A 26,335-nucleotide genomic window follows, 5' to 3' on the forward strand; every position below is an offset into this window, starting at 1 on the left:
AATAACGCTTGTATTGATCACAGGGTCCTGAAAATGTGTTCTTTAAATCCATTTTCTATTTTTTCTTTTTTATTATTATTATTTTTATTATTATTTGTTAATGTGTGTAGGGTGTGTGTCACCATGGTAGCTGCTGAACATTCTACACATAGACATGTAGAACACCCCCAGCGTGACTGACTGCCACTGCAAAGTGTAAATTTTTTAAATTCTAGATGATATAATTTTAAATAAATATCTCCAAAACAAAATTGAGAGAATATCCATTTTGCGAATATCTCTTCCACCCCTACATCCCACTGTAAAAACTCTTTTTACAGTGTTTTCATTTTCTTTATCCACAACAAAGATACTTTTGCAGTTGTGGATTTCATATTCTAGTTTTAACATCAAATTATTCAAAATTGACCAAGTTCTGAAACTCTTAAAGTTCCTTTCTTCACCATCTTCACCCAAAGATCTGCTGACTTGGCTCAGTCTGGTGGTTATGGTCCGGACACACCTTCTGGACCAGTCTGTAGTCCGTTCCAGTGAAAGCGATGAAGATACAAATGACCTTAAACGGTTTCGCACAGATCCACGCCGCTTGCGATTGCGTATTTTCTGAGTAACAAGTCTGCCCAGGATCGTAGAGACACGGTTTCGTTTTCTTGGACCTGTTCGTTCTTTGATACTCGATTCGACAATTCAACTCCGTAACCATCATCACGTCTTTCTGTTCCATCGGAGGCATGCTCGTGGATTGAGGAGCGCTTGCAACTGTTGAAAGTACATCAGGAATCAAAACCGAATTCTTGGTTTGAGATTCATTTAGAACCTCCCAACCTACAGCTTTAGATGGCGGGACTATGCTTACGGAAATGTTGCCCAGTCGCGAGGAGTTGTGTCTGAAGTACACGCTAAAAGTCCCGTTGATGTGATCCACGATTTTTCCCGTCACCAAAAGACTGAATTTGAGAGTTTTGACGTTGAAGTAAAAATCGCCCCATCCTAGAATCTTCTTGGCCTTCTGCGAGGTCTTTGCTGGAGGTTTGGACTTCGGCAGGAAAGGAGGAGGTGGTGGAGGGTGGCGGTAAAGGTACTGGTCCTGAGCCTGGGAGAAGTTCTGGGGCCAGCCGTAGGGGTAAGCAGGGGTCTTCTGCTTGGTGGAGATGATCTGGAAGTCTTTGGAGATGTGCTTGGCTTTGACAGAGGAGCTGCTGTCGTCCCTCCACGGTGGACTCTGGACCATCACAGGTTTGGAGACTTCAGGGACCTGTGAGAAGAATAAGAATAAGACAAATGTTACAAGAAATTAATACAAATAATTGGGCTACACATCAAAATAACTGTACAATAATTAACCTTAATGAAGTATGAAGAAAGCCTCATCTCTTCTTCATTGCCACCACTAGTGTATCTCTAGCTGTCATGATTCAAAAACTAAAATTAGTTTAACATTTTTTTCCCATGAAGTCTTTTTCTTCTTTTTAATACAAATACCATTTGGAAAGCAAGGCAAGTTTTCGTACACAAAGTAATTCAAAGTGCTTTACAGAATAAGAAAGACATTAAAACGACAATATAAACAAACATAAATTAAATTTAAAAAGAGAGAGACAATAAATGAGAGAGAATGCAGAACAAAAACCTTTCAATCATACGCAGGTAAACGGAACCACAGAACCGTTTTGAGTCTGGATTTAAACAGTCAACGTAGAGGCCTGTCTCACATCTTCAGGAAATCTAAAAGGTTTTAGCTGCATGAAACTGAAACAATCCCCGTGTTTAGTCCTGAGTCTGGGCAACAGCAGGAGGCAGGGCCCAGAGTTCCTTAGAGTGTGAGATGGTTCACACTGGAAAAAAAAAAAACAATACCTAGGTAAGTTAAAATTACCTAAATTAACATTTTACTTTATTAGAGTCGTAATAAAGTAAAATAATTAGGGCTGGGCAAAAAAAAAAAAAAAAAGTTAATCGCGATTAATCACATGAGTTTGAGTGATCGCGATTAATCGCATGTTATACGCAAAATCAATTAATGAATTAAAAAGTAGAGTATAGCGCACTTTTATTGGAAATGTAAATGAAATTTGAAACAAATGAACATTTGTTGTGCAAACAGCATTTCTTTCACAGGGGAACCATCAGAGCCTTCAAGGTCTTCATTGAAGGCTCAAGAAAAAATATTGAATGTACTTTTGTACAACTAATATATTTACTGAATATTTTTTATGCTGTGAGTAATGAACACTACACTAGTAATAATTTCTAGATCATTGTTATAAACTTGGACTGATATTTCTTGGGAAACAAAGGGTTAATATAATGGACTGGAAATGGACCAATCACATTTTTTCTTCCAATAGTATCTGGGTAAATCAGTGACTCCAACACTGAACTAAAGAAACAAGCTCAGCTCAGCGCGCATGGCTGGTCCGGCCAGAGTCGGACTCACGTAGCAAGATGTATTTCATATTTTAAGTACAAAAAGTCTTGTTACACTGGCAGATCAGTTTACTTGTCAAGTGATATTTACACAAATCGTGATAAAATTTTCTTAATTCAAGTCATCTTAACTTGACTAGATTTTGTTTTTTGCAATGTATATGGCACTAACATGTCACAAATGGACTTTGGTATTTGAAGAGATTTGTACACAAGCAGAGCCGCTTTAAAGTTTATTCTCTGAGCAACAGTGGCAGTGCAGAGACATGAGCACAGGACGCATGTGTTCGTACTTCCTGGTTAGAGTCAGGACCCGAGCTGGACCATACTGTACCATACCGTATTAATGCCAAATCTGGTTGAGTACTATCTTACAAGGTTCTTTTTTCAGACCAAGTGTTTGTTTTCATACCTGAGGGTTCTGACTGCTCAAGACTAGCGGTCTTCCTCAGAGTCATGTGATGTTGCTGTCACGTGTCCGCACAGCTGATTTAAACAGATTTTGGTGCTGTCTTCATGATGACAGCAGCATCTGCAGTCCGACTTCCTCAGGACAGTATCCCAAGTGTGTGCAAGTAAAATCACACTAAAATCTGTTTAAATTAGCTGACCGGACACGTGACAGCAACATCACGTGACTCTGAGGAAGACCGGTAGGGAGCAGTCGAAACTGTCAGGTATGAAAACAAACTCTTGTTCTGAAAAAATAACCTAATAACAAAAATTATCGATAGACTAAATGAACCTCATTGGACTGGTTGAGTACTATTTCTACATTGCGTGGCATTAGAGCCCTGCACACCCGTTGGCCTCCCATGGGACCCGCGGGACCCAACGCAAAACAGTGCAGCACGGGACACGTTTTTAAATCTCATTGCGCGAGTGGGGGGTTGGGATGATAAACTGCAGTACTGCAAACTTAATATGAGCGTAAAGTAAAATATACAAATGATCAGTGTTTGCCTATCATACAGAATTTGTGCTGGATATTTTATTTGGCATTAATAAAAACATATTAAGCAGTCTAAACTTGCGGAGATGGTCTAATCTCGTGCATATTTTAGACGATTCCTTTCCGATTCTCCATGTTTGATAGAGCTTAAGAAACCGAACGTCTTTGTGGGTGCGGACGGACAGAGTTTAGTCCTTCGCTCATTGATTCCACAGAAATACACCATGTTTTTCAGCATTCTGTGATATTTTTTTTCCTTCTTTTTTCCTTGTAAGCAGCCGTATTTGTTTTAATACAGACGGTGGCAGGTAATTCACTTGTCAATCATGCCCATCTGAACTCTGGTAGGTTCTTTGTAAAGTCCTGAAGAAGTGTGTTTTCTGAATCCCAGGCGAACATTTCCAGGTATCTTGAAATGTTTCAGGTTAGGCTTAGGTAAAACTTTGATGGCATGAGAAGCACAGGTTTTACAAACATTTTAAGAACAAAATCACGAGGCTGCAGAGATGTGACAATTTTTCAATGTAACATCAACTGGAGCCAGAGTCGATAGAGCTGGAAGCGCCCCCAAGTTCACTTCCTATTCCTATCCTGAATACATTCTACGGCTGTAACTATTCTGTAATAAAGATTTTTTCTCTAGAACTGCTCAACTTAGAACTCAAATCTCACACTTCTTCCAAACATCAGAACCACATTTCACATAAAAGCCGTCTCCTCGCACTGTATTGATTAGTGATGTCTTCAATCAAGGTCGAGAAGTGTCCATTACTGCGGTGGACACTTTGCGGAGAGACAAATTAAAATGTGAGCGTGCGTTTCACAGTCCTTGCCTTGAGCTGTGACCTGTTTATTGATTCCATTGTCATTCCCTGAACCAGACATCAGATTATAATTATTTGAATCGATTAAGTATAACCTTGTAAGAGAAGCTACAGTGGGACAGTCCTTCATTCATGCAGAGGGCTTTATGTCTTCTGTGAGCCCAAACTAACTTCCTGACTGAAAATAAACCGACTACTTACAAACTAGATTCAAAATTTATGCATTATCAATGACCACTGTTCGGCAAGTTACTTCAAAACTGTAATGTGTTTTTTATGACTTGTTTCTGTCATTTCAAAGTGATTCGTTACATTAAAGTATTACTGCATTTAAAATGTAAGACTATTGCATTACTTTTAAGTTACTCTCACCAAAATAACAATCAGAGAGCAAAGATGCCAAACTTTTGCACCATATATGGACTAAACCAGGGTCTAAACCTGGTCTAAACCAGGACTAAACCAGGAATAAACCAGGACTAAACCAAGGTCTAAACCAGGTATAAACCAGGAATAAACCAGGTCTAAAACAGGTATAAACCAGGTCTAAACCAAGGTATAAACCAGGACTAAACAGCACATCTTTATCAGAAAGGGTCAAATGGGATAAAAAGTTGTGTATATGTTTTATGAATTATTTTCAAAAACACACAGAGTCTGAGCAGTTTGTGTCCATTGTCCTTCTAAGATGATTCTTTAGCGAATAACAGCGATGTAGAACTTTGTATCAGATTTCCCTTTACTTTTTGGTGATGAGATATTCGTGATCATTTGTGGTCATGTTCGTACATTTTTCCATGGAATATTGTCAGTAGAGCTGCTCACAGCGCACAAGTAGGGCTCCGTTTGGGAGGAGCACTTGTGCTGATAGTCGCTCTTTTTCCGCGGTGACTCATAAGACAAGTGTAATTGAAGAAGTTCCTTTTGAAAAGTTTTTCAAAGTTTGGTGCAGCGTCTTCACTCAAGACAACATCTTCAGGTGCCCTGTCCTGCCGCTTCCCCAGTTTATGCTCCTGGCTCCAATAATGGCATCACTCTGTTGCAGCCAATGAAACAGCGGCAGGTGTAACCCTGTCGTCATATCACTGAATACATCTCAGAACGTCTAATAAACAAAATGTGTTAAATTAATAGTGTTAAGTTTGGAAAAATATTAGAATGAATTTATATTTTTGTCTATTAAAATAAAATGGCAAATATTGGTAGGGACAATTTTGTCTTTCCCAAATATTGGTTGTGACAAGTCCGCAAAAGAGCTGCTCCTGTGATGCTGCCTCTGAGTATTCTCATGTTTAAACACTAAACTTTTTTCATTGCTTATGTATTCATAGTTGATTGGAGGAATTATGTTTTAAATCACAATAAAAAAAGTTGAGAACAAGAGAGACGATGTTTTGCTGCGATAACGAGCCGTATCTGTCGTGCTGCATTAATGAAGCTCCTCACCATTTCACTTTGGCTGTTCTTGTAAAGTTGCTGTCTGATGTCGTGAAGTGTTTTATATTTATCCTCCACAGCCGTAAACCCTCCGTAGTCTATCATGAGTCATTCATCGAGCTCCTGATGTACGTACGGTGTTTACGTGACTGTACTGTAGTGGTTTTAGAAAATGTATTTTGAAAGGACATTGGAAGTTTATTTTGACACCACATGCTTATTTCTGATCTTGTCCCTCCCAAAAGTCTGGCGGCACTCCGTTGATGCTGCAAAATTATAACTCCAACCTAATTTGAGCGGCGTGTAGCGTCATAACCGCCATCCTACTAATGAAACTACTGCACATTGCATCAGGTTTGTGAAGTTGTAGAGTACTGCTATCTGTAAGGAGGGTTCGAATAGTCCTCGGGAGAGTTTGCAAGAGTATAAAACCTCTCCAAGCATGTTTTTGATGAGAGAACTACATTATAACAAAGTAGAAAGCTCTAAAATAAATCAGTATTTATGGAAAACAAGTAAAAAAGTTGAGATACAAAAAGGACTGTTGCTGTGGACATTAACTATGCTGCTAATTGTTTTTTTTGTTTTTTTTTCAAAAGGCTTCACTCCATAATTTTGTCAGTAGAGGGCGCCAGACACCTTTACACTTTAGTTTTTCAAACTTTTGCATTCAATTTATTTATCTTTTTTGGACTTACCCATACCTGGTCTAGACTTGGTTTATTCCTGGTTTTGTCCTTGTTTAGTCCTTGTTTAGATCCACCTTTAGACCTTGTTTAGACCCAGGTTTAGTCCTTGTTCAGACCTTGTTTGGACCTGGTTTAGCACCGTTTTCAGCCCTGGTTTAGCCCTTGCTTAGACCCAAGTTTATAACTTGTTTAGATCTTGTTTGGACCTGGTTTATGCCTGTTTTCAGCAATGGTTTAGACCTTGTTTAGACCAAGTTTAGTCCTTGTTTAGACTTTGTTTGGACCTGGTTTATGCCTGTTTTCAGCAATGGTTTAGACCTTGTTTAGACCAAGTTTAGTCCTTGTTTAGTCCTGGTCTAGACCTGGTATAGCCCTGTTTTTAGCCCTGGTTTAGATCTTGTATAGACCTGAGTTAGTCCTTTAGTCTTGTTTAGTCCTGGTCTAGACTTGGTTTAGCCCTCTTTTCAGCCCTGGTTCAGACCTTGTTTGGACCTGGTTTATCCCTGTTTTCCGCTCTGGTTTAGACCTTGTTTAGACCCATGTTTAGTACTTGTTTAGACCTTGTTTGGTACTGGTTTAGCCCTCTTTTCAGACCTGGTTTAGACCTTGTTTACTCCCACATTTAGTCCTTGTTTGGATCTGGTTTAGACCTTGTTTAAACCCACATTTAGTCCTTGTGTAGACCAGGTTCAGTCCTCGTTTAGTCCTCAGAGACCAACACAAAGCACATGTACATATAATTCATTAAAATGTCCCATTTAGAAGATAAAAATAGTCACGGTATTTAGTGAATTTCCATCATCCGTACCAAAACATAACCCTTCCCCTCTCTATAATCCACTTACTGTCCAGATCTACGTTTCGCAGCGCAGGATTACTCGCTGTAAATGAATAAGAGATCTGGTGTCCGGCCCTGTCACCTGTCAGGTCATTATATCTGCGGAGGAATTATTCACGACTGCCTCTGCCTCCCAGCTCAGCCTTCCTCAGTGTCTATCATCTTCAGATCATCACATAAGCTCCTGTCTCTCACACAAAATCCAACAGCTTGTAAAAATAATTAGATTCAAGAGTACGGTTTACGGTGCTTGGTTTGGAAACGTACAATGTTCACTAATTGCAAAAGTCTATCCACAAATTATCCACGTATAGTTACACATATAGAGCCCGGGCTGCGATTCAATGTTATATTTAGCAGCTTTGTGACAGTTGTACAGACACAGCCCAAGGCACACACAGAATCAATTGTCACTCCAGGTTTTTGTGTCTGGTATGCGGAAATACATACAATTACTTAGGTACACACTATGTAAGTTCCTGAGTAAGGGTGTGCTGTCTAGAATGCTCCACACTACGGCATTAAACGTCCTATTTTAAGGTCTTTTATTATTAGTCTGTTTACATCTCCAAAGCTCAAAATGCTCCACCTTGATGTCAGCAAGTGGTAGTTTTCGAGTTAACAGCTCCTTTTACTTTTTGTTCAGCAGAGATCGGCAGTTCTGGGCTGAAATGATCCAAATGATTCTAGTGAAGGTGTATGGAGTTGAAAAACATAGTGGAGCACATCCTGTGTTTCCACCGTAGACTGTATAAAAGAAGTGGACTAAGCGAGCGTGACGTCACCCACAGCATCGCTCAAATGAGGCTCACGATGCTCACGATGCTCACGGTTACAGGAGCGAATCTGGAGCCAGGCTGTTGTTATGAATAGGATTTTTTTGATGGATAAAATAGCAAAAAAATAAATAAATTCAGGATCATGTAGAGCAGATTAATACGAACATTTTAAGACCAAAATGACGAGGCTCACTGCAGCAGTTACAGAGAAAGGGGCCACAAGATCCTAATGTAAGTCAATTGGAGCTAGAGTCAGAAGAAGCTGGAAGAGCCTCCTGGAGAACTTCATGTTTGCCACTCCTATATATGGTCTATGGTTACCACATGACATCACAAGGTGGAACAGAGTGTTTTTCATTTCAGACAAGAGCAAAATATGCAGGATCCATCCATCCATTTTCTTCTGCTTATCCAGGGCTGGGTTGCGGGGGCAGCAGTTTAAGCACTCCCAGACTTCTTTCACCCTGGCCACTTCCTCCAGCTCCTATGGGGGGGGGACCCCGAGGCGTTCCCAGGCCAGCCCAGAGACATAGTCCCTCCAGCGTGTCCTGGGTCTTCCCCGGTGCCTCTTTCTGGTGGGATATGCCCGGAATGCCTCACGAGGGGGGCATCCAGGAGGCATCCGGAACAGATGCCTGAGCTTCATCTGCTCCTTTCGACATGGAGGAGCAGCGGCTCTACTCCGAGCTCCCCCCATGTGACTGAGCTCCTCACTCTATCTCTAAGGGAGTGCCCAGCCACCCTACAGAGGAAACTCATTTCGGCCGCTTGTGAGTAAGTGAGGGGAGGAACGTAGGAGGAGCGGTAAATTGAGAGCTTCACCTTTCGATTCAGCTCCCTCTTCACCACAACCGTCCGATACAGGACCACTGACAAATACACATTTGTGAGTTAAACATGTGTGAATGAAGCTAAAACACAACTCCAGGTCTGTTTTTGATTAGGAAACGACATTATAAAAGACGAAATAGCGTAATATGCATTTTTAATCTGACGTTTATTCAATCAAAGATGTTTTTATTGATAAGAAAATACCTGGGAAATAGATGGATTCTTACTATTGCTTGCCTCTCTATAGATCTGACCTGTAACTTAGACCACAACATCAACATTTACCTTTTTGTGAAATTGTTCAGCAGCAAAAAGTGTCAAAAAAACATCTGTAAGAAATTATATGCAATTTGATATGATTCTAAAATTGTCTAGTTATTAAGTATATTGACTATTATATTGTTATTGTGACCAAAAAGCCGCACTGGTTACACATTGGAAATATTGCAAAGAAAAATATAACTAACCCTGTGATGATTTGTATTCTATTTCTTATTTCCTACCTTACCTTCTTACCTCCTTCTGCCTGTCACCCGTCACTGTCACAATCGCAGCCACCAACACTCAAGTTTTACCTAAAATCTTACCTAGTTATTCCTTTTTTTTTTCATTTTGGCGAGCAATTTTACTTCCTACTTGAACATGGGCAGCCGATGTGACATAATTACAAACTTTAGTCTTTAATGGTATTTATTAGGCTACGTTCAGACTCAGGATACTTTTGGGGCATTTAAAGTTCACAGTGGAGATCAAAAAATGATCAAAAAATCTAAATTGAGCATTAAGCCCTGCAGTCTGAACGTCGTCTAAAGCACAGTGGGGCACTTCTTGTATCACCACATGACATCACAAGGTGGAACAGAGTGTTACCAGGTTGAGAGAAGAACTCAGCCTAAATATGCAGCGTTTCATCTCGAGTTGAATAAAGTTCAGGGTAACTTTTGACTTGTCATTTTCACATTATAACAGATATCACCTCAGAATGATGGTTCCTATTCACAGACAATCCCCACGACGGCCCCAGGTGCAGTTCCGCTTTAAACCCGACCTCAACCACACTGCTCCAATACAGCGTTTTAGAAAGTTAAAGGCAAACTATGGAACTTTTCTGGTGGAGCATATGGCACCTGCTTACATTAATTTGACTGAAATGTTCCACAGCATGGCATTAAACGCAACTATCTTCACAGAGACAAGCAGGTGACAAAGAATGCACGTTTTTTTTCATATATATTTTAAAACACTTTTAAAACACTGAAAATGCTTGAGGATAGCCTAAATAGAAATGTTATCCTTCATATTGCAGTAATACCAGTAATGGTAATTTAATGTCCAATATTACACAAAATTGACTGTTGTGAGATTTAAGACATGAAATAATGTTGTTACCTTGTCAAAAACAAACCTGCAGTTGTGTTTGTTTCATTCACACATGTTTGAGTAATCCTGGTTTATAAGTCTGTCTACATTTCCAAAGCTCAAAATGCTCTGTTCCACCTTGTGATGTCATTAAGCAGTACTTTTCAAGTTAAAGGTCACACAGCAAAAAGTGGAGTGTTAAAACTGGCTCTCACAGAATTAATTTTAACATTTTCTCAGGGTTTATGTGAGTCCAATCTGTTCTAGAGTTAATTTAACATTTTTGGAAATGTTAATTAAGTAACACTGGACCAAAGTTCCTGTTTAACCCCAAAATTAAGAGTTATATTAATGTTTTGAGAGTAAACAGATAACACTTTGTAGGGTTATCCCGATTTAGCTAAACAACAGCCTAAATCTTCATAGAGGTGTTTTATTTTTACACTTTATTTTAGTTAATTTAAAATGAAATTATGAACAAAACTGGTTCAAACTGGTCTACTCTCGTGGGAGTTTGAAGTGGTGGGTGGGAGGAGCCAAATTAACACTAAGGGAAGTTGAATTAACTACAGCCATATCAACTCTGGCCAAACCTCCATTTAAGTTTCAAATAGTTAAAATAACTCTTATTGTGTTAAAAACAACTCTGAAATATTTCACCCTGAAATTTTAACCCTGTGTGTGTCTGTGTGTGTCTCTCTCTTTGTGTGTGTGTGTGTGTGTGTGTATATCTATGTGTGTGTATGTGTGTATATGTCTGTGTGTGTGTCTCTGTCTGTGTGTGCCTGTGTCTGTCTTTGTGTGTCTCACTGTATGTCTGTGTGCCTCTGTGTCTGTCTCTGTGTGTCTCTCTGTTTCTGTGTGTGTCTCTCTGTCTCTGTATGTGTATCTGTCGCTCTCTGTGTGTGTCTCTGTCTGTGTGTGTGTGTCTCTCTGTGTGTCTGTGTGTGTGTTTCTGTCTCCCTGTGTGTGTGTTTCTGTCTCTGTGTGTCTCTGTGTGTGTGTGTGTGTGTCTCTCTGTGTGTGTGTCTCTCTGTCTCTGTGTGTGTCTCTGTCTCTCTGTGTGTGTCTCTCTCTCTCTCTGTGTGTCTCTGTCTCTGTGTGTGTCTGTCTGTGTGTGTCTGTCTGTCTCTCTGTGTGTGTGTCTCTGTCTCTGTGTGTGTCTGTCTGTGTGTGTGTCTGTCTGTGTTTCTGTCTGTGTATGTGTGTCTCTCTGACTGTCTCTGTCTATGTGTGTGTCTCTGTCTGTGTGTGTGTTTCTGTGTGTGTCTCTGTGTCTCTGTGCGTGTCTCTGTGTGTGTATATCTTTGTGTGTGTGTATATCTCTGTCTCTGTGTGTGTATATCTTTGTGTGTGTGTATATCTCTGTCTTTGTGTGTGTAGCGATGACAGTGAGGAGCTTATGGAGCAGTGTCTTTAAACGCTCAAATCCAGACAAATCCCGTTATAGAGGCACACGAGGTAACCACGGCAATGCAGACTTGTGACACCATGGGATTTTAGACATAAATAAAACTTTATGCAAACGGCAGAGGTGTAAACACAAACGAGAGGGAACAAACACTACAAATAATCTACACTTTTATTTAGACATTAATAGAATATGTAGATGTACGTGTAGAATTGCCGCTAATTTATCTTTTAAAAATGCGTCACTTCCTTCTCTTGGCAGCAGAGGGTGCCAGACACACAATCTACAGATGCAAAAGGAAAGAAAATAAGTATAAAATTCAGCTAAGACTGTGTTTTTTCCTAAAATATCTTATTTAGTTATTCAGTTCTTTTTATTTTTTTCATTTTGGTGAACAATTCTACTTCCTGGTTGAACATGGGCAGCCGATGTGATGTAATTACATAACTGTTAACTCATAGATATAAGAGATCTCGAGTTCAACCTCTTGGTGTGTGTCAATATTGTCGCCATCTTGGTATGGGGGTTCCATGGTCTAAGGTAAAGTTTTTCACAGTATTGGCGAGAGAGAAAATGCCGGACTTTTGCGTCACATATGAATGAGCGAAAGAGCGGAATAAGAAAACGAAAGAGCAAAACAAAACATTTCATAAGTAAGATTTTATTTTGTAAGCCTATGATACTAAATGTTGTGTTTTGAACTCAGATTGACTGAACTAGGACTGAACCAGGACTAAAACAGGACTGAACCCGGATCTAAACCAAGACTGCACCAGGACTAAAACAGGACTGAACCAAGACTAAACCAGGACTAAACCAGGACTAAATCAGGACTGAACCAGAGCTTAACCAGGACTGAACCTAGGACTAAACCAGGACCAAACCAGGACTGAACCAAGACAAAACCAGGACTGAATCCAGGACTGAACCAGGACTAAACCAGGAGTAAACCAGGACTAATCTTGGATGGATATCGCCTCGTCCCTGATTGATCTTCATTCATTTTAAAGCAGTGTTACCCAGTACCAAGATGGCAGCTTTGTTGACGCATTCGTTCCAATAGACAGCGGTAGTTAATGCGAGATCTAACATTCTATATTTTGCTGTTACCTAAATTCATGATCTCTGTTATAATGTAGTTTCCTTATCACAAACAGACCTGGAGTTGTGTTTTGTGTCATGTTTAGGCGGAGTTCTTCCCTCAAACACTCCGTTCCACCTTTTGATGTCATGTGGTAATACAGGACATGCTTCCCTATGATTTTAAACACCGTACACCTTCACTTCAGCTCTGGAATTACCCATAAAATTTTAAAGTTTACTCTAACACAATTATAAACAGGTATAAAATCTACTCACCCTGTGGTATAAACTTCTACAAACATGTTCTGAAATACATGGAATGGCTTTTTTAAATAATCATTTAATATTTTGATTATGATGTGATGAAGACTGGATTCACCGCGCAGCCCTAAGAGGAACTATGTTCTTACGAAGCTCAGCAAAGTGCTGTAAAGTGCTACTGTACGTCATTACACTTGTGGTGTGACCTGGCGAGGGACGGCAGATGGAAATGAGCGTTCTTGAAATAATCTGTCATATTTACTCTGCAGTGTTGTAGATTTTCATTAATATGCACTGTCCCTATTAAATAAATCAATAAATAAACTCTAACTCTAAGTTTAACTGCATTCACGCCACACCAGGTGATAGTAAGTGACTTTTGTAGCCACAGCTGCCCTGGGGCAAACTGACAGAAGCAAAACAACTAATCTGCAGAGTTTAACTAAATCTTGACTTGTGCATTTACACAGCAGAAAACTGGAAGGTTAAAAATTAAGGGTGAAATATTTCAGTTTTTATTTTAACTATTTCAAAGTTAAATGGGGGATCGAGTTGGGGTTATTTGCCAGAGTTAACTTCAAACTCCCACGAGAGAAAACCAGTTGAACATCTTAAATTAACCAAAATAAAGTGTAAACATAAACCACCTCTGTGTGTTCTTTAGCTAAATCAGGATAACCCTACAAAGTGTTATCCATTTACTCTCAAAACCTCAATATGCCTCTTGATTTTGGGGTTAAACAAGAACTTTAGTCCATTGTAACTTAATTAACATTTCCAAAAAATGTTAAATTAACTCTAGAACAGTTTGGAGTCATATAAACCCTGAAAAAAATTTCAAATTGATTCTGTGAGAGTCAATTTTAACATTCCAGTTTTCGCTGTGTATATGTATATAATTATGGCTTATTTGACACCTGTCTCTTGCTCTTTTTTGCTACTTATTTAGACTTTACTATTCCTGTTCATATTTTACTCTTTGTTATTATGTTATTGTAGTGCCAGTGGAGAATATTTCTGTTTTGAGTTTATCTCTTTTGTCCACTCTGAGCTACCTTAGCCACCATATTGTTCTAGACTTTTCAACTGTTCTGCCAGTGTTTAATTCCTGTAAATTGTCTTTTAGCCCCATGAAAAATATCTGTCTGTAAGACCTGCAATGTTATAACATGTTTACCAGCTCTGTAGGGCACTTTAAGTTGTTTTATAGTTTGAAAATCCCTCTAAAATATAAGATGCCAATAGCGTTAGCATGCCTATGTAAATTTCCATTAATGTTAGCATGATGCTAACCGCTTGTATTACAGATGCTAATGGATTTTAATGCTGTTATTGTTATACATATATACTGAATTATTAAGCAGCTATACATTGTTTTATGTAGATCTACTTATTCTTTGTTTGTTTAAATGTGAATACTTAATTGTAATATGCATTTATTCTTTGTATGTTACAGTTTTACAATCAACTCTACAGTAAAGGTCCAAAACACCAAGAGTCTTTTTTTTAATTATTTTTTTATTTATTATTTATATTTTTATTACTTTTATTTTATTTTGTTATTATTATTATTTTTTTATTTTATTTGTATGCGTGTTAGTTTTATATTCAGTTATGGCTGTCTTGTTGTTGATGTACTGGGTGTCCAATACCTCAAACTTGACAAATTATAAATAAATTTAAAAAAAAACAAACCTCGTTCCTAAACACTAGAAGAGGCAGAATAATTATATTGTGATGAGTGAGCTCCTGTGTCCAAACAATTTCCCTTCTGGATCAATAAAGTCTAAGTATAACTCTGAACTATTTCAAAACTAAACCTAGAATCCAAACACTTATTATCGTAAACTTTACAAAAAATTATTCAGTACAATCAGCAGGTTTGTCGATTGAAACGCGGAGGACGAGGACAAGAAGCTCCACATAGACCCCTCTAATATAATAATAATAATATAATATATAATAAAAAAGTGAATAGGGGGTGATAGACTGTGCCAAAGTAAAAAAAAAAATCAAATAAAAATCAAATGTAAACCGATTAGATTTCTCCACAAAGTCGTTCTTTAAGTGCGTGTGCATCTGGAGGCAGCTCACCCGTCCTGCGCCTCCTGCACAGAGACACAAATTGCCAAAGTTGGGCACAGTTGTTGTTGCGTATTTGTTTTATTTTTTTCTCTCCGTCTCTTGGCGGTGACGCCGGGAGACAGCTCAGACGTATCCTCCACACACTCCCCGTAAACAGCTCCGAGGATGTCATTATTTCAGCCACTGCTTTCTCTCTCCTCCTCTCCTCTTCGCCTCCTTCTCTTCGCTTCTTCCCTCCTTTTATACTCTCTTCCTCTCCCTGTCTCCTTGCTCTACTCCTCTTTCCCCCTCTCTTCCTTTTCTCCTCTTTCTCTTCTCTCCTCCTCCTCTCTTCCTCTCCCTGTTTCCTCCTCTCTTCTTCCTCCTCTTTTCCTCCCTGCCTCTTCCTGTCTCCTCCTCTCCCTCCTCCTTTCTTCTTCTTCTCTCCTCCTCCTCTCGTCCTTTCTTCTTCTCTTCCTTTCCTCCTCTTCCTGTCTCGTTATCTTCCTCCCCCTCTTTTCCTCTCCTCTTCCTCTCCTCTCCTTCTCCCTTCCTCTCCCTTCCTCTCCTCTCATACGCATTTTCTGCTCTTTTCCTCTTCCCCTTTCTCCCTGTCTTCCTTTCCTCCTCCTCTTCTCCTTCTCTCTTCCTCATCTCTTCTGACCTCCTCTCTCTCTTCTCTCCTCCTCCTCTCTTCCTCCTCTCGTCTCCCCTCCTCTCTTCCTCTTCTTTCCTCCTCCTCTCTTCTTTTCCTCCTCTCTTCCGTTCCTCCTTTCCCTCCCCCTCTTTACTTCTCCTCCTCCTCTCCTCTCCTTCTCTCTTCCTCTTCTCTCATACTCATTTCCTCTCTTCCTCTCCCCCCTTTGTCCCTCTCTTCCTCTTCCTGTCTCCTCCTTTCCCTCTCTCCTGCTCTCCTCCTCCTCTCTTCCTCTCTCTCTCTTCTTGCTCTCATCTCCTCCTCCTGTCTTCCTTTTCTGTCCTCCTCCTCTTCTGCTCTTCTCTTCTCCTCCTCCCTTCCCCTCTCCCTTCTTTTCCTCCTCTACCCCTCTCTTCCTCTCCTATCTTCCCTCTCCTCCTCTTCCTCTCTTCCTTTTCTCCTTTCCCACCTCTTCTCCCCCCCTCCTCCTCTCCTCCTTTCTCCCTCTGTCCTCTCCTTCCAATCTTCCTCTCCTCCTTTCTCCCTCTCCTTCTCTTCTCCTCATCTCTCTTCCTCTCCTCTGTACCCCTCTCCTCCTTCTCTCGTCCTCACCTCATCTCCTCTTTCTCTTCCCCTCTTCCTCTCCTCACCTCCCTCTTCTCTCCCTCTCTTTCTTGCTCTCCTCTCCTTCTCTTCCTTTTCTCCTTTCCCCCTCTCTTCTTCTCCTCCCCTCTCCACCTCCTCTCCTCTTTTCTCCTCTCCTCCTTTCTGCCTCTCACCTCCCCTCCTTTCTCCCTCTGTCCTCTCCTCCCAATCTTCCTCTCCTCCTTTCTCCCTCTCTTCCTCTCCTCCCCTCTCCTCCTTCTCTCTTGCTCTCCACTCCTTCTCTTCTCCACCCCTCCTTCTACCCTCTCTTCCTCTCCTTCTCTGCTCTTTCTCCTCCTCCCTTCCTTTTCCCCTCTCTCCCTCTCTCCTCCGTCTCTTCTTCTTCTCCCTCTCTTCTTCTGCAGCTGTGTCTATAGTGGGAGCCTAAATGTGCAGAGCTGAATCCTCACCTGCTCTAATTGGTGCCCGTGTGTGACAGGGCTGGTGTCAGGATGCCAACGCTGCCACCCGCCAAACAACAGAGGCGGGCGGAGGTGAGCTAAGCACCACGGCGCTCACAATAGCAGAGCATCATGGGTAATTATAGGACAATGTGAGGATAGAGTTATGTTTGTGAAGAAGGTACAAAGATTTTAAAGAGCCCATTTTACACAGTTTTCTGAATGTAGTTTCCTCATCACAAACAGACCTGGAGTTGTGTTTTGTTTCATTCACACGTTTAACACACAAACTTTGCAGATTAAGGATGAGTTGTTCTTTTAAAAAAACTGAAAACATTCTTGTAATTGTAACAGAATTTAAGTAATTTATCTTCCACGTACATCTTTCAGACTACGTAGAAGTGAAGTGACCCAAAACCGTTTTTTTTGCCCCTGTGCGATCTGTATCTGTAGCTGGTTTCACTTTGTGGAAACTGTCTGACCTCGCAGCATTAGGATTCGTTCGCTTGATGGTAGGCGGGTACTTTTTTTATTTAACCAATCGCAGCTATTTGGTTGTGACGCATGTAATGCGCCAAATCTCGTAGGAAGAAGGGCAATAACGTCTTTCCCCTTGATAAAATTCATCAAACATTCTCTTTGTTCCGGCTTTAAATCCTCGATCTCGGGAATCATTGCCAACACAGAATGTCTGTCCTCGTCTACATCCATCTCGACGCTTTGTTTACTGTTGTGCTGTACCACAAAATGGACCCAGACAGATGCGACGAGTTTGATGTCATGGCTTCACAGCTCTTCACTGATTGGCCTACAACTTCAAGTCTACAACTTCTGGGGTTCTTGAAAACCGTCTAGTGTATTCTGATTCCTGACCTAGTCACTGGAGAGAAATGAAATTGAGCGGAGCCACGAGGCTGCGCCAGCCTGGCTCCTGTATCTAATCTATTAATGACAGTCTGAATGACATAGATCCGATTTTTTTCAAATGTGACCCAGACCACTTGGATATGTGCTCCTAAAACCGATACATATCCGATCTTTTGACATACGACTTCAGTCTGAATGGTCAGGTCACATTCATCCCACCTACACGTCATCAACAAGCGAGTGGTACAAGTAGACGCTCACAAATGTGCACAAATGTTCTTCTTGTCATATGAAAACTGTGTCTGAACTTCATGTGAGTGAAGCAGTGAAGCAAATATCAATCCCACCACTCTTAGCTGTGACTTTGCTCTCACACGGTCCTTTCTACAGAAGCTGCTGCCCCTGCCCCACGAAACACCATGGCCAAAAACCTCATCCTTCTCCTTCTCAATCTCCTCCTTAAAACAAATAAGCTGTACATGTTCTGGCTCTGGTACAACCGCAATTTTAAAATCACAAGGTTCTTAAAGCTGCATCCATGTTTAGGCGACTTCCGTAAACACTGAGTGCGCTCACTGTGTGTGACGTTGTCGTGTCCTTCAATGCACATGTGGGACACTTTTGGGGCATTTAAAGTTCACACTGGAGATCACATACAAGACGCATTTAACTGGAAATGTGAACGACCTCGCGAAAAAATCTAAATTGAGCATTAAGCCCTGCAGTCTGAACATTGACTCTCAGGAGCTATAGTAACACGATCATCTTCCCTTGGCACATTATTGGCACCATTATCTAAATTGTGGCATATTTCTGTCTAACCGGTGCCTGCTGGTCTTCAGAGTCTCACCACACTTGCTTTATAAACCTCCTCCTTTGGACGCAGAGTAAAGGGGCTTGAACACTCAAACATCCCAGTCCCTTCACTTTTGGAATCACACTATGTCCCCCCAGGCTCGTATTATTGATGGTAAATAAACTTCTCCTGCTTAAGACTCCAGTTTGTCTCCAGCCTTTTACTTCCACCCTTTCTTGGACAAGCTGAAAACTTCTACAACAGTGAAGCCATGTGGTGATAAAGGAAGGGCTACAGTGCATTTTTAAAAATCCCTGCACCTTCACCAGAATCATTTGGATCGTTTCAGCCCTGGAATTGCAGATCTTTACTGAGCTAAAGTTAAAGATAGATGTTCACTTGAAAACTACAGCTACATGATATCACAAGGTGGAACAGAGCATTTTGAGCTTCGGAAGTGTAATAAAGTGTTACTCAAACATATGTGAATGAGACAAAACACAACTCCAGGTCTGTTTTTGAGGAGGTAACAGCATTATAACGCGATTAAAAGCTCACAAGATTTGATTTTGTCTAATATAGGACCTTTAAATGGTTTTCCAGGAACAGTTTTGTCTGATAAAGTCCACAGGAAGCAGAGTCACTATCACTAATTTGCAGCTTCACCTCGATCCGTGCGCTGTATGGATGTAAACAAACACACGTGAGGAACTACTCCCACCTTTTTACTTTTAAAGAACACCTCAAACTGGATTAACAGTGCAGTTTTGTGGACTGGGGACAATTTTTACAGATAATGTGGATGAGACGCTGCAGTTTAACTTGTCTGTTATTGTAGCGTTGCTGATATTTGGTGGTTTTGATCTGACAGAGCAGCTCAGAGTCACACTGACACCAAACACACGAGGAGTGCAGCAGCTTCAACATCAACACGAAGACAAATCACAGCCAAAATCGGGCAAATTCTCCTGTAGTGTGTGGCTGCCTTTAGACACGTATTTGTCATACTGTATCTGTCTCAGTTATAAAACATGTTTAGAGATTTGATCAAGTTGGCCACATAATACAGGATTAGGGCCGTCAAAAGTATCAGAAATCAGATACTATTCAAGACCAAATCTAGTACTGAAACTAGAAACATTTGAGCAGGTATCGATACAAAAAAAAAGCCACATTTACAGATATAAGGACAAATGGAAATAGAAAAGAAAGTACTATGATTTAATGTTGAAAATCACATTATATTGTCTAAATAAAAAGAGTTTTTTTGTTTTATAATCATCCTGGTATCAGAATCAGTATAAGTCTATTCCTTAGTATCAAAATAAATAATGGCAACAATCACATAATCATGTTTTGTTTCCTCAATTATAACAAAGGGAAAGTTACATTTGAGCTTTGTTATAAATTGTTTCAAATTGGACTTGTGCAGATATGGAGACAACTGAATGCAGTCACCAATTTTCATCAGCCTTACAGGCAAACAAGTCATTTTGGGAACAGAATTGGATTAAAAAATAAATAAATAGTACATCCTTCTGAATTTCTTACATTTTCTATTTCAGTTTTAATAACATAAGTCAAAAAGTCTTTCTAATAAAGTTGGTTTATCATTCACAAATAGTATGTTTTACAATTTGTGTACCAACGTATGCATTAAAAGTGTTGTCACAATACAAAAAAAAATTCAAACCTGATTTTGATACTAAAGAACACACTCGATACTCAGTACTAGACATGTAACGGTTCATGTATTCGTGTCAAATCGTTTCAGTACGGGGGTTCGGTTCGGTGCTTGGCTGCGCACAAGTGAATTCGCGCAATTTGTGTGTGTTGACTACGTCCTTCTGAACCACGTGAATCCTCACAAAACTACGGTCTTCACACCGCAGTCCTCAGTTTCGCCTTTTGCGGGCACAGAATCTCCCCCCCGCCAGTAGATCTCTTCTTACTGCAAACAATGTGGACAAGTTGTTTTTTCTGGCCAAAAATATGAAGATTGAGTAAAACTTAACACTGGAACTGTTAGTGCTGCGCTTTTCTTTTTGAAAAGTTTTGTTTACTGTTTAGCAAGGAATTTATTTTTTATAGTATTTCATACATTTGTTGCTTACTTGAGAATATTTGATTGAACTTATTAGTTTTACCAAGCAGCATTTTGCATTTATTTTATTTTCCTGTTTGTATAATGTTAAAACTAATTGTTGGTTTAATAAAAACACAAATGGTTTTGCATTTTGTTCCCAACTGTACCGAAAATGAACAGAACCGTAACCTCAAAACTGAGGTACCGAACCGTGATTTTTGCGTACCGTTACACCCCTACTCAATACCAATTCTGAAACAACAATGATAAAAAAAAACACACCATTTATTTAGACAATAGACTGTGATTTTCAACATTAAATCATCATACTTTCTTTTCTACTTTCATGTGTCTTATATCTGTGGCTATAGGGCACGCTCAAAAACCTCCAACCCCATTAAAAAAACAACCGCGTGCCCCACAATCCAGAGCGCCCTATACACGAATCTATTCAGGTGTCCCAACACAACTTCAGTAAACGCAAACACGCACAGAGCAGACAGCGACCACGCGGCGAAAAACACCCACAGCCACACTCATCACTCCATGCCAACGAGGAACGGAACGGAGGAATGAACCGAAAAAGCGAGTGCAATGCGCCACTTCTAGACACAACTGAACAACTGAGTCACTGCGAACATGCCGACAATCCAGCGGTCCCAGACAGCACCCTCCCTACACGCCACAACTGAACAAAACCCAGAGTCACCATGAACGCACCAAACAAAGTCCCACTGACCCATCCAACTGTTGTGTTTCATTTAAAGTCTGGTGCGGTTTATTTGTGAAAAAAGTTCGAAAATAGACCATTCTATGGCAGTGCGTTTTATAATCCAGAGCGTCCTATAGTGCCAAAAATATGGTAATCCCTCTGTGGTCCAGGTAGGTTCCATGCACTACAAAAAAGTTTGGCCCAAATTTAACATATTAACATTTAAATCTATCAGAAAATGACTTAAAAGTAGTGAAATTATCTGTCCATGCAGCAAGATCATTTTACGTAAGAAGTTATCTTAAAATAAATTACCTCTAGACAAGGGCTGAGTAAGAAGTTGCCATTACAATACAAACCTTGATACAGTGAACTTTCGATCCGATACGATATATGTCAAATCGATTCGATACAGTTCAATAAAAATTAAGTCTAAATCATGGCTGTGATACTAAAAGTCTTTGTTAAACCACAAAGTTTATATGAAACACAAACATTTTAATCATCAAAACAGTGAAAATGTTAAATAAACGAGTTTCCTTCCTCTGAAAAAGCAGCAAAACTGTAGCTCTGTAACAAAATAATTTAGTACAATATACCCAAAAATACTCTTGGTGATATATCGATACAGCAGCCCATGATATAGAGACTGTATCATCACATTAAACAATACGATATATCAATATTTTGATATTTTTGCAAACTCCTACTCTACTAGAAATAAGCAGCCTTTTGTAGGTGTTCATGGGCTGGAAATAAGTTTATGGATGCTAAGTTTGAGATAAATATACTCAAATCTGTATCACTGAATTTAAAAACAAGTGAAGTGTTGCAGGGGAAAAAGGTTATTAATGGATTCTAGCTTCTTCTTTTAAACATTTATTGCTTAAACTGAGTCATGGAAGAAATATATGTGACAAATTTTAAGACAACCAGTTCAGAACGTGTAAGTAGGTAATAAATCTGAAAACAAGATAAATAATCTGATATAAGTTTTAAAATCTTGGCCAGATCAGAGAAATTTGCAGTGTGTGTGTTTATACTTGGTCTGATACAGCTCAAGATCATTCAGGAAAGGTGAGGTGGGTTAAGTGTCTTGCCCAAGGCCACGACAACATCATATATTCACATATTTATCTGTGGGAGCTGGAATTGCACTGCCAACCTGTGGGTCAGTGGACAAACGCTCTACCAACTGAGCAACTTACGCATTATCTGTGAAGAAATCTCATATTCACAACAACTGAAGTCCACCTGCCCTCAGCTAAAGGAGTATTGTGTAACTTTTCTGGTGGAAGGATTAAATTCTGCAGTTTTTTTTTTGTCTAGTATGTTTCACAGTATGGCATTAAACCTTTCTATCTTCACGGAGACCAAACCAGACCAAGTTACAGGTCAGCTCACAGGCAGAATAAGGGCTGAGTATCATTAAGACTCTGCCGATACGATACATATTAGGGATGTAACGATATCCAAATCTCACGGTACGGTATTATCACGATGCCATGATATAATACATATCTCGATACAGGCCGCTTTCGATACGATATATTTCAAATCGATCTGATACTATTCAATAAAAATAAATGCTAAGTCATGGCTGTGATAATAAAAGTCTAAAAATTAAACAACTTCTTGTGCAAATTGAGTAAGAAACACACCCATTTTAATCATCAAAACAGTGAATATGTAAATGAGTTTTCTTCCACTGAACAAACAAAACTGTAGCTCTGTAACAAAATAATTTAGTAAAATATACCAAAAAATACTCTTGGTGATATGTCGATACTAGGGGTGTGGATTGCCTTGAGTTTGACGTTACAATACATATCATGATATAACTAAAACACAAAAACACAAAAACTAAAAAGACTCCGGGTCTTCACCTCTTTTAACTAATCCCTGATGAAGACGAGGTTGGTCGAAACATGTTGGCTTTGGCCGTTTAAATAAAGTCCTTTTAACTATATTTTTCCTTGTGCAATTTTTAATTCTTTGGAGTGCCTGGAGTCCGTTGTGTTTTAGTTATGATCCTTTTCCAAGAGCACTTTTTACCTGCTCCCACTGACTGGAACACCTGCAGCAAACAGCCACTTTTGTTTTTTCTTTAAATATCAAGATATATTGTCACAATTCAATATATCCCATATTAGGGATGTAACGATATCCAAATCAATCAGTACGATATTATCACGATATACATCTCACTGTAGAATATTTATTGCGATGTTTTGAAGAAACTGAACACTTTTTTTGATGTGAATTATTTCCGTCATAATCCCAAGAATTCAAATAAAAAAACATATTTCTTCATATTGTCTACGCTGAAATGAATCATGGGAAATGTAGTTCCCAATGTTCATAAGCTGTTGCTTCTATAAAACCTGCATTTAACCAAAGGAACTTGTGATTCGATATTTTGTGACAGTCCACGATATTATTGTGAGACTTTTGACGATACGATATCACGATATTTTGGTTACTGTTACATCCCTGATACATACCTAGATACATAGGCCACGATATGATACGTTTTTAGATACAGTGCACTTTCAATACAACTCAATACGATATATTTCAATTCAATACGATATATTTCAAATCAATGCAATATATTTCAAATTGATTCGATACGGTTCAGTGAAAAAAAAGGCTAAATCATGGCTGTGATACTAAAAGTCGACTAAGTTTGTGCGAAGTTAATATGAAAAACACCCATTTTACTCATCAAAACAACAAAAATGTCAACACAATTGTAGCTTTTACACAAAATAATTTAGTAAAATATACCTCTTGATGCTATATCAATACAGCAGCCCACGATATCAATACTGTATCATCAAATTAAACAATTCAATACATCGATATTTCAATTTTTTTGCACACCCAGAGTTGAATCTTGAATGTTTTCTAGGTATTTTTGAGCTATAAAACCACTTGTAGATGACTAAAGGTAAGGCAGAGCTGTTTAAAGTCACACTGTGGAACATTCCAGCATATCCATAGCAACAAGCAATGCACTTTTAGCACATTTTTTGAATATACCTATAAAAATTACAGTAAAATCATCGTTGTTGATGTTATTATTTTTAGTAACTATGCAACATTTTTGGATTGACGTTGTCTGTTTGTCTTGAATGTTCCAGAGCGTGGCATTAAACTCCACGGAGACACAAAGTTACAGAGCCAGATCTGTGGAGAGACGACCGCTCATATCAAGTTTTTCGAGGTTTTTTCGAGCACTAAAATACAAAATATTACCTCTAAGTGAATAAATGTAAGTTATAGATCCATGGAGACGATCAGGCGGTGCAAAAGTTACATAGTGGAGCTTTAAATTTTAAAAAAATAAAAGAAAATTGAGCTGTTTTTGATTGACTAAACTTCAAAGTTACGTTCCTGCTGATTATTAATGGCAAACAAAAGCGCAGTGTCTCGGAGGACTCACCGCGGCGGGCAGCAGGAGGCACAGGCACAGGAGGAGGTTCAGGTACAAGGCTCTCATCGTGCGGCAGGAGCGGCAGGAGCAGGGCAGGAACGGCAGGAGCAGGGCAGGAGCAGGCAGGAGCGGCAGGAGCAGAAATGGCAGGAGCAGAGGCAGGAGCAGGAGAGGGGATGAGAAGAGACTGCACTCAAGAGGAAAGTGACAGAGAAAGTGAGAGTGGAGCACCTGCTTTTGTACAACTGCACTTCTGTCCTCCCTCTCTCGCTCTCTCTCTCTCACTATCCCTCTATCTCTCTATCCCTCCTCCCTCTCTCTTTCCCCCTCTCTCTCTTCTTATATTCTCTCTCCCCTCCCTCGTTCTTCCTCTCTCTCCTAATTTTCTCTCTCACTCACTTCTTGCTATGCTTATTTCTCTCCTTGCTCTACCCCTCTATCTCTCTCCCTCCTCCCTGTCTCTCTTTTTATATTCTCTCTCTCCTCTCTCTCTGTATTTTTCTCTTTCTCTCACTTCTCACTTTTTCTCTCCTCGCTCTACCCCTCTTCCTCTCTTTACTCTCTCTCTCTCCTCTTTTCTCTCCTCTCTCCGCTTCTCTCTCTCTCTCGCTTTCCCTCTTTTCTTATATTCTTTCACTCACCCTCTCTCCTATTTTTTCTCTCTTTCACTTTTTGTTACCCTTTTTCTCTCCTCCCTTTCTCTCCCTTTTTCTCTCTTCTTTTATTCTCTCTCACTCCCTCTCTCTCTCTCCTGTCTCTCTCCTCTCATTTCTTTCTAGCCTTTTCCTCTCTATCTCTCTCTCCCTCCTTTTCTCTCCTCCTCTCTCTTGCTTTATCTCTCTCCCTCCTCCCTTTATCTCCCTCTCTTCTTATATTCTCTTTCTCTCGTTTCTCTCCTCTCTACCCCTCTGTCTCGCTCAACTCTCTCTCTCTCCTCTCCTCTTTTCTCTCTCTCTATCACTCTCACTCCTCCCTCTCTCTCTTCTTATATTCTCTCTCACAGCTTTTCTCCCCTCCCCCTCTCCCTCCTTTCTCTCCTAATTTTTCTATCTCTCTCACTTCTCGCTAGTCTTTTTCTCTCCTGATGCTACTCCTCTATCTCTCTCTTCCCTCTCTCTTCTTCATTCTCTCTCCCCTCCCTCCCTCCCTCCCTCCCTCCCTCCCTCTCTTCTCTCTCCTATTCTCTCTCTCCTTCACTCTCTACTCCTCTATCTCTCTGCCTTCTCCTGCTCTCTCCTTCTTTCTCTCTTTCCTCTTTTTTCTGTCTCTCTCTCTTCTCGCCAGCCTTTTTCTCTCCTCTCTACCCTACTATCTCTCTTTCCTCTCCTCTTCTCTCTCTCTCTATTTCTCTATCACTCTCCCTCCTCCCTCTCTCTCTTCTTATATTGTCTCTCACACACCTTCTATCACCTCCCTCTCTCCTTTCTAGCCTTTTTCCTCTCCTCTTGTCTTCTCTCTCTTCCTCTTCACCCTTACAGTGAAAGTCTTCTCCGAGTGACTGTGTGTCCTGAAGTGCAGGAGGCAGTTTATTAAATTCTACTTAGTTCAGTGACACAGACACAAACTGTTAGAACTTCCTCAGTGAGTCTGGTCTCTGTGGAGTTTAGGTTCCTCGTGTGTTTGGTGAGTGCTCGTGTGTTTGGTGGGTGCTCGTGTGTTTGGTGGGTGCTCGTGTGTTTGGTGAGTGCTCGTGTGTTTGGTGAGTGCTCGTGTGTTTGGTGAGTGCTCGTGTGTTTGGTGGGTGCTCGTGTGTTTGGTGGGTGCTCGTGTGTTTGGTGGGTGCTCGTGTGTTTGGTG

The 26,335-nt window shown here is 40.1% G+C and overlaps 1 protein-coding gene across 1 annotated transcript; it reads right to left on the reverse strand.

The window, feature by feature from the left end:
- Nucleotides 1-413: 413 nt before the first annotated feature.
- LOC110174728 (neurexophilin-2-like) lies at nucleotides 414-24,604 on the reverse strand. The gene is made up of 2 exons (XM_055165890.1): nucleotides 24,548-24,604; nucleotides 414-1,255 (listed from the first exon to the last, which is right to left on the reverse strand). Exons 1-2 carry the CDS (start codon nucleotides 24,602-24,604, stop codon nucleotides 449-451), a joined length of 864 nt encoding a protein of 287 aa, XP_055021865.1. The 3' UTR covers nucleotides 414-448.
- Between the last annotated feature and the right edge of the window lie 1,731 nt (nucleotides 24,605-26,335).

This window comes from Boleophthalmus pectinirostris, unplaced genomic scaffold (assembly GCF_026225935.1).
Source record: "Boleophthalmus pectinirostris isolate CB_2022bp ecotype Guang Dong unplaced genomic scaffold, ASM2622593v1 HiC_scaffold_8, whole genome shotgun sequence".
NCBI lineage: Eukaryota > Metazoa > Chordata > Actinopteri > Gobiiformes > Gobiidae > Boleophthalmus > Boleophthalmus pectinirostris.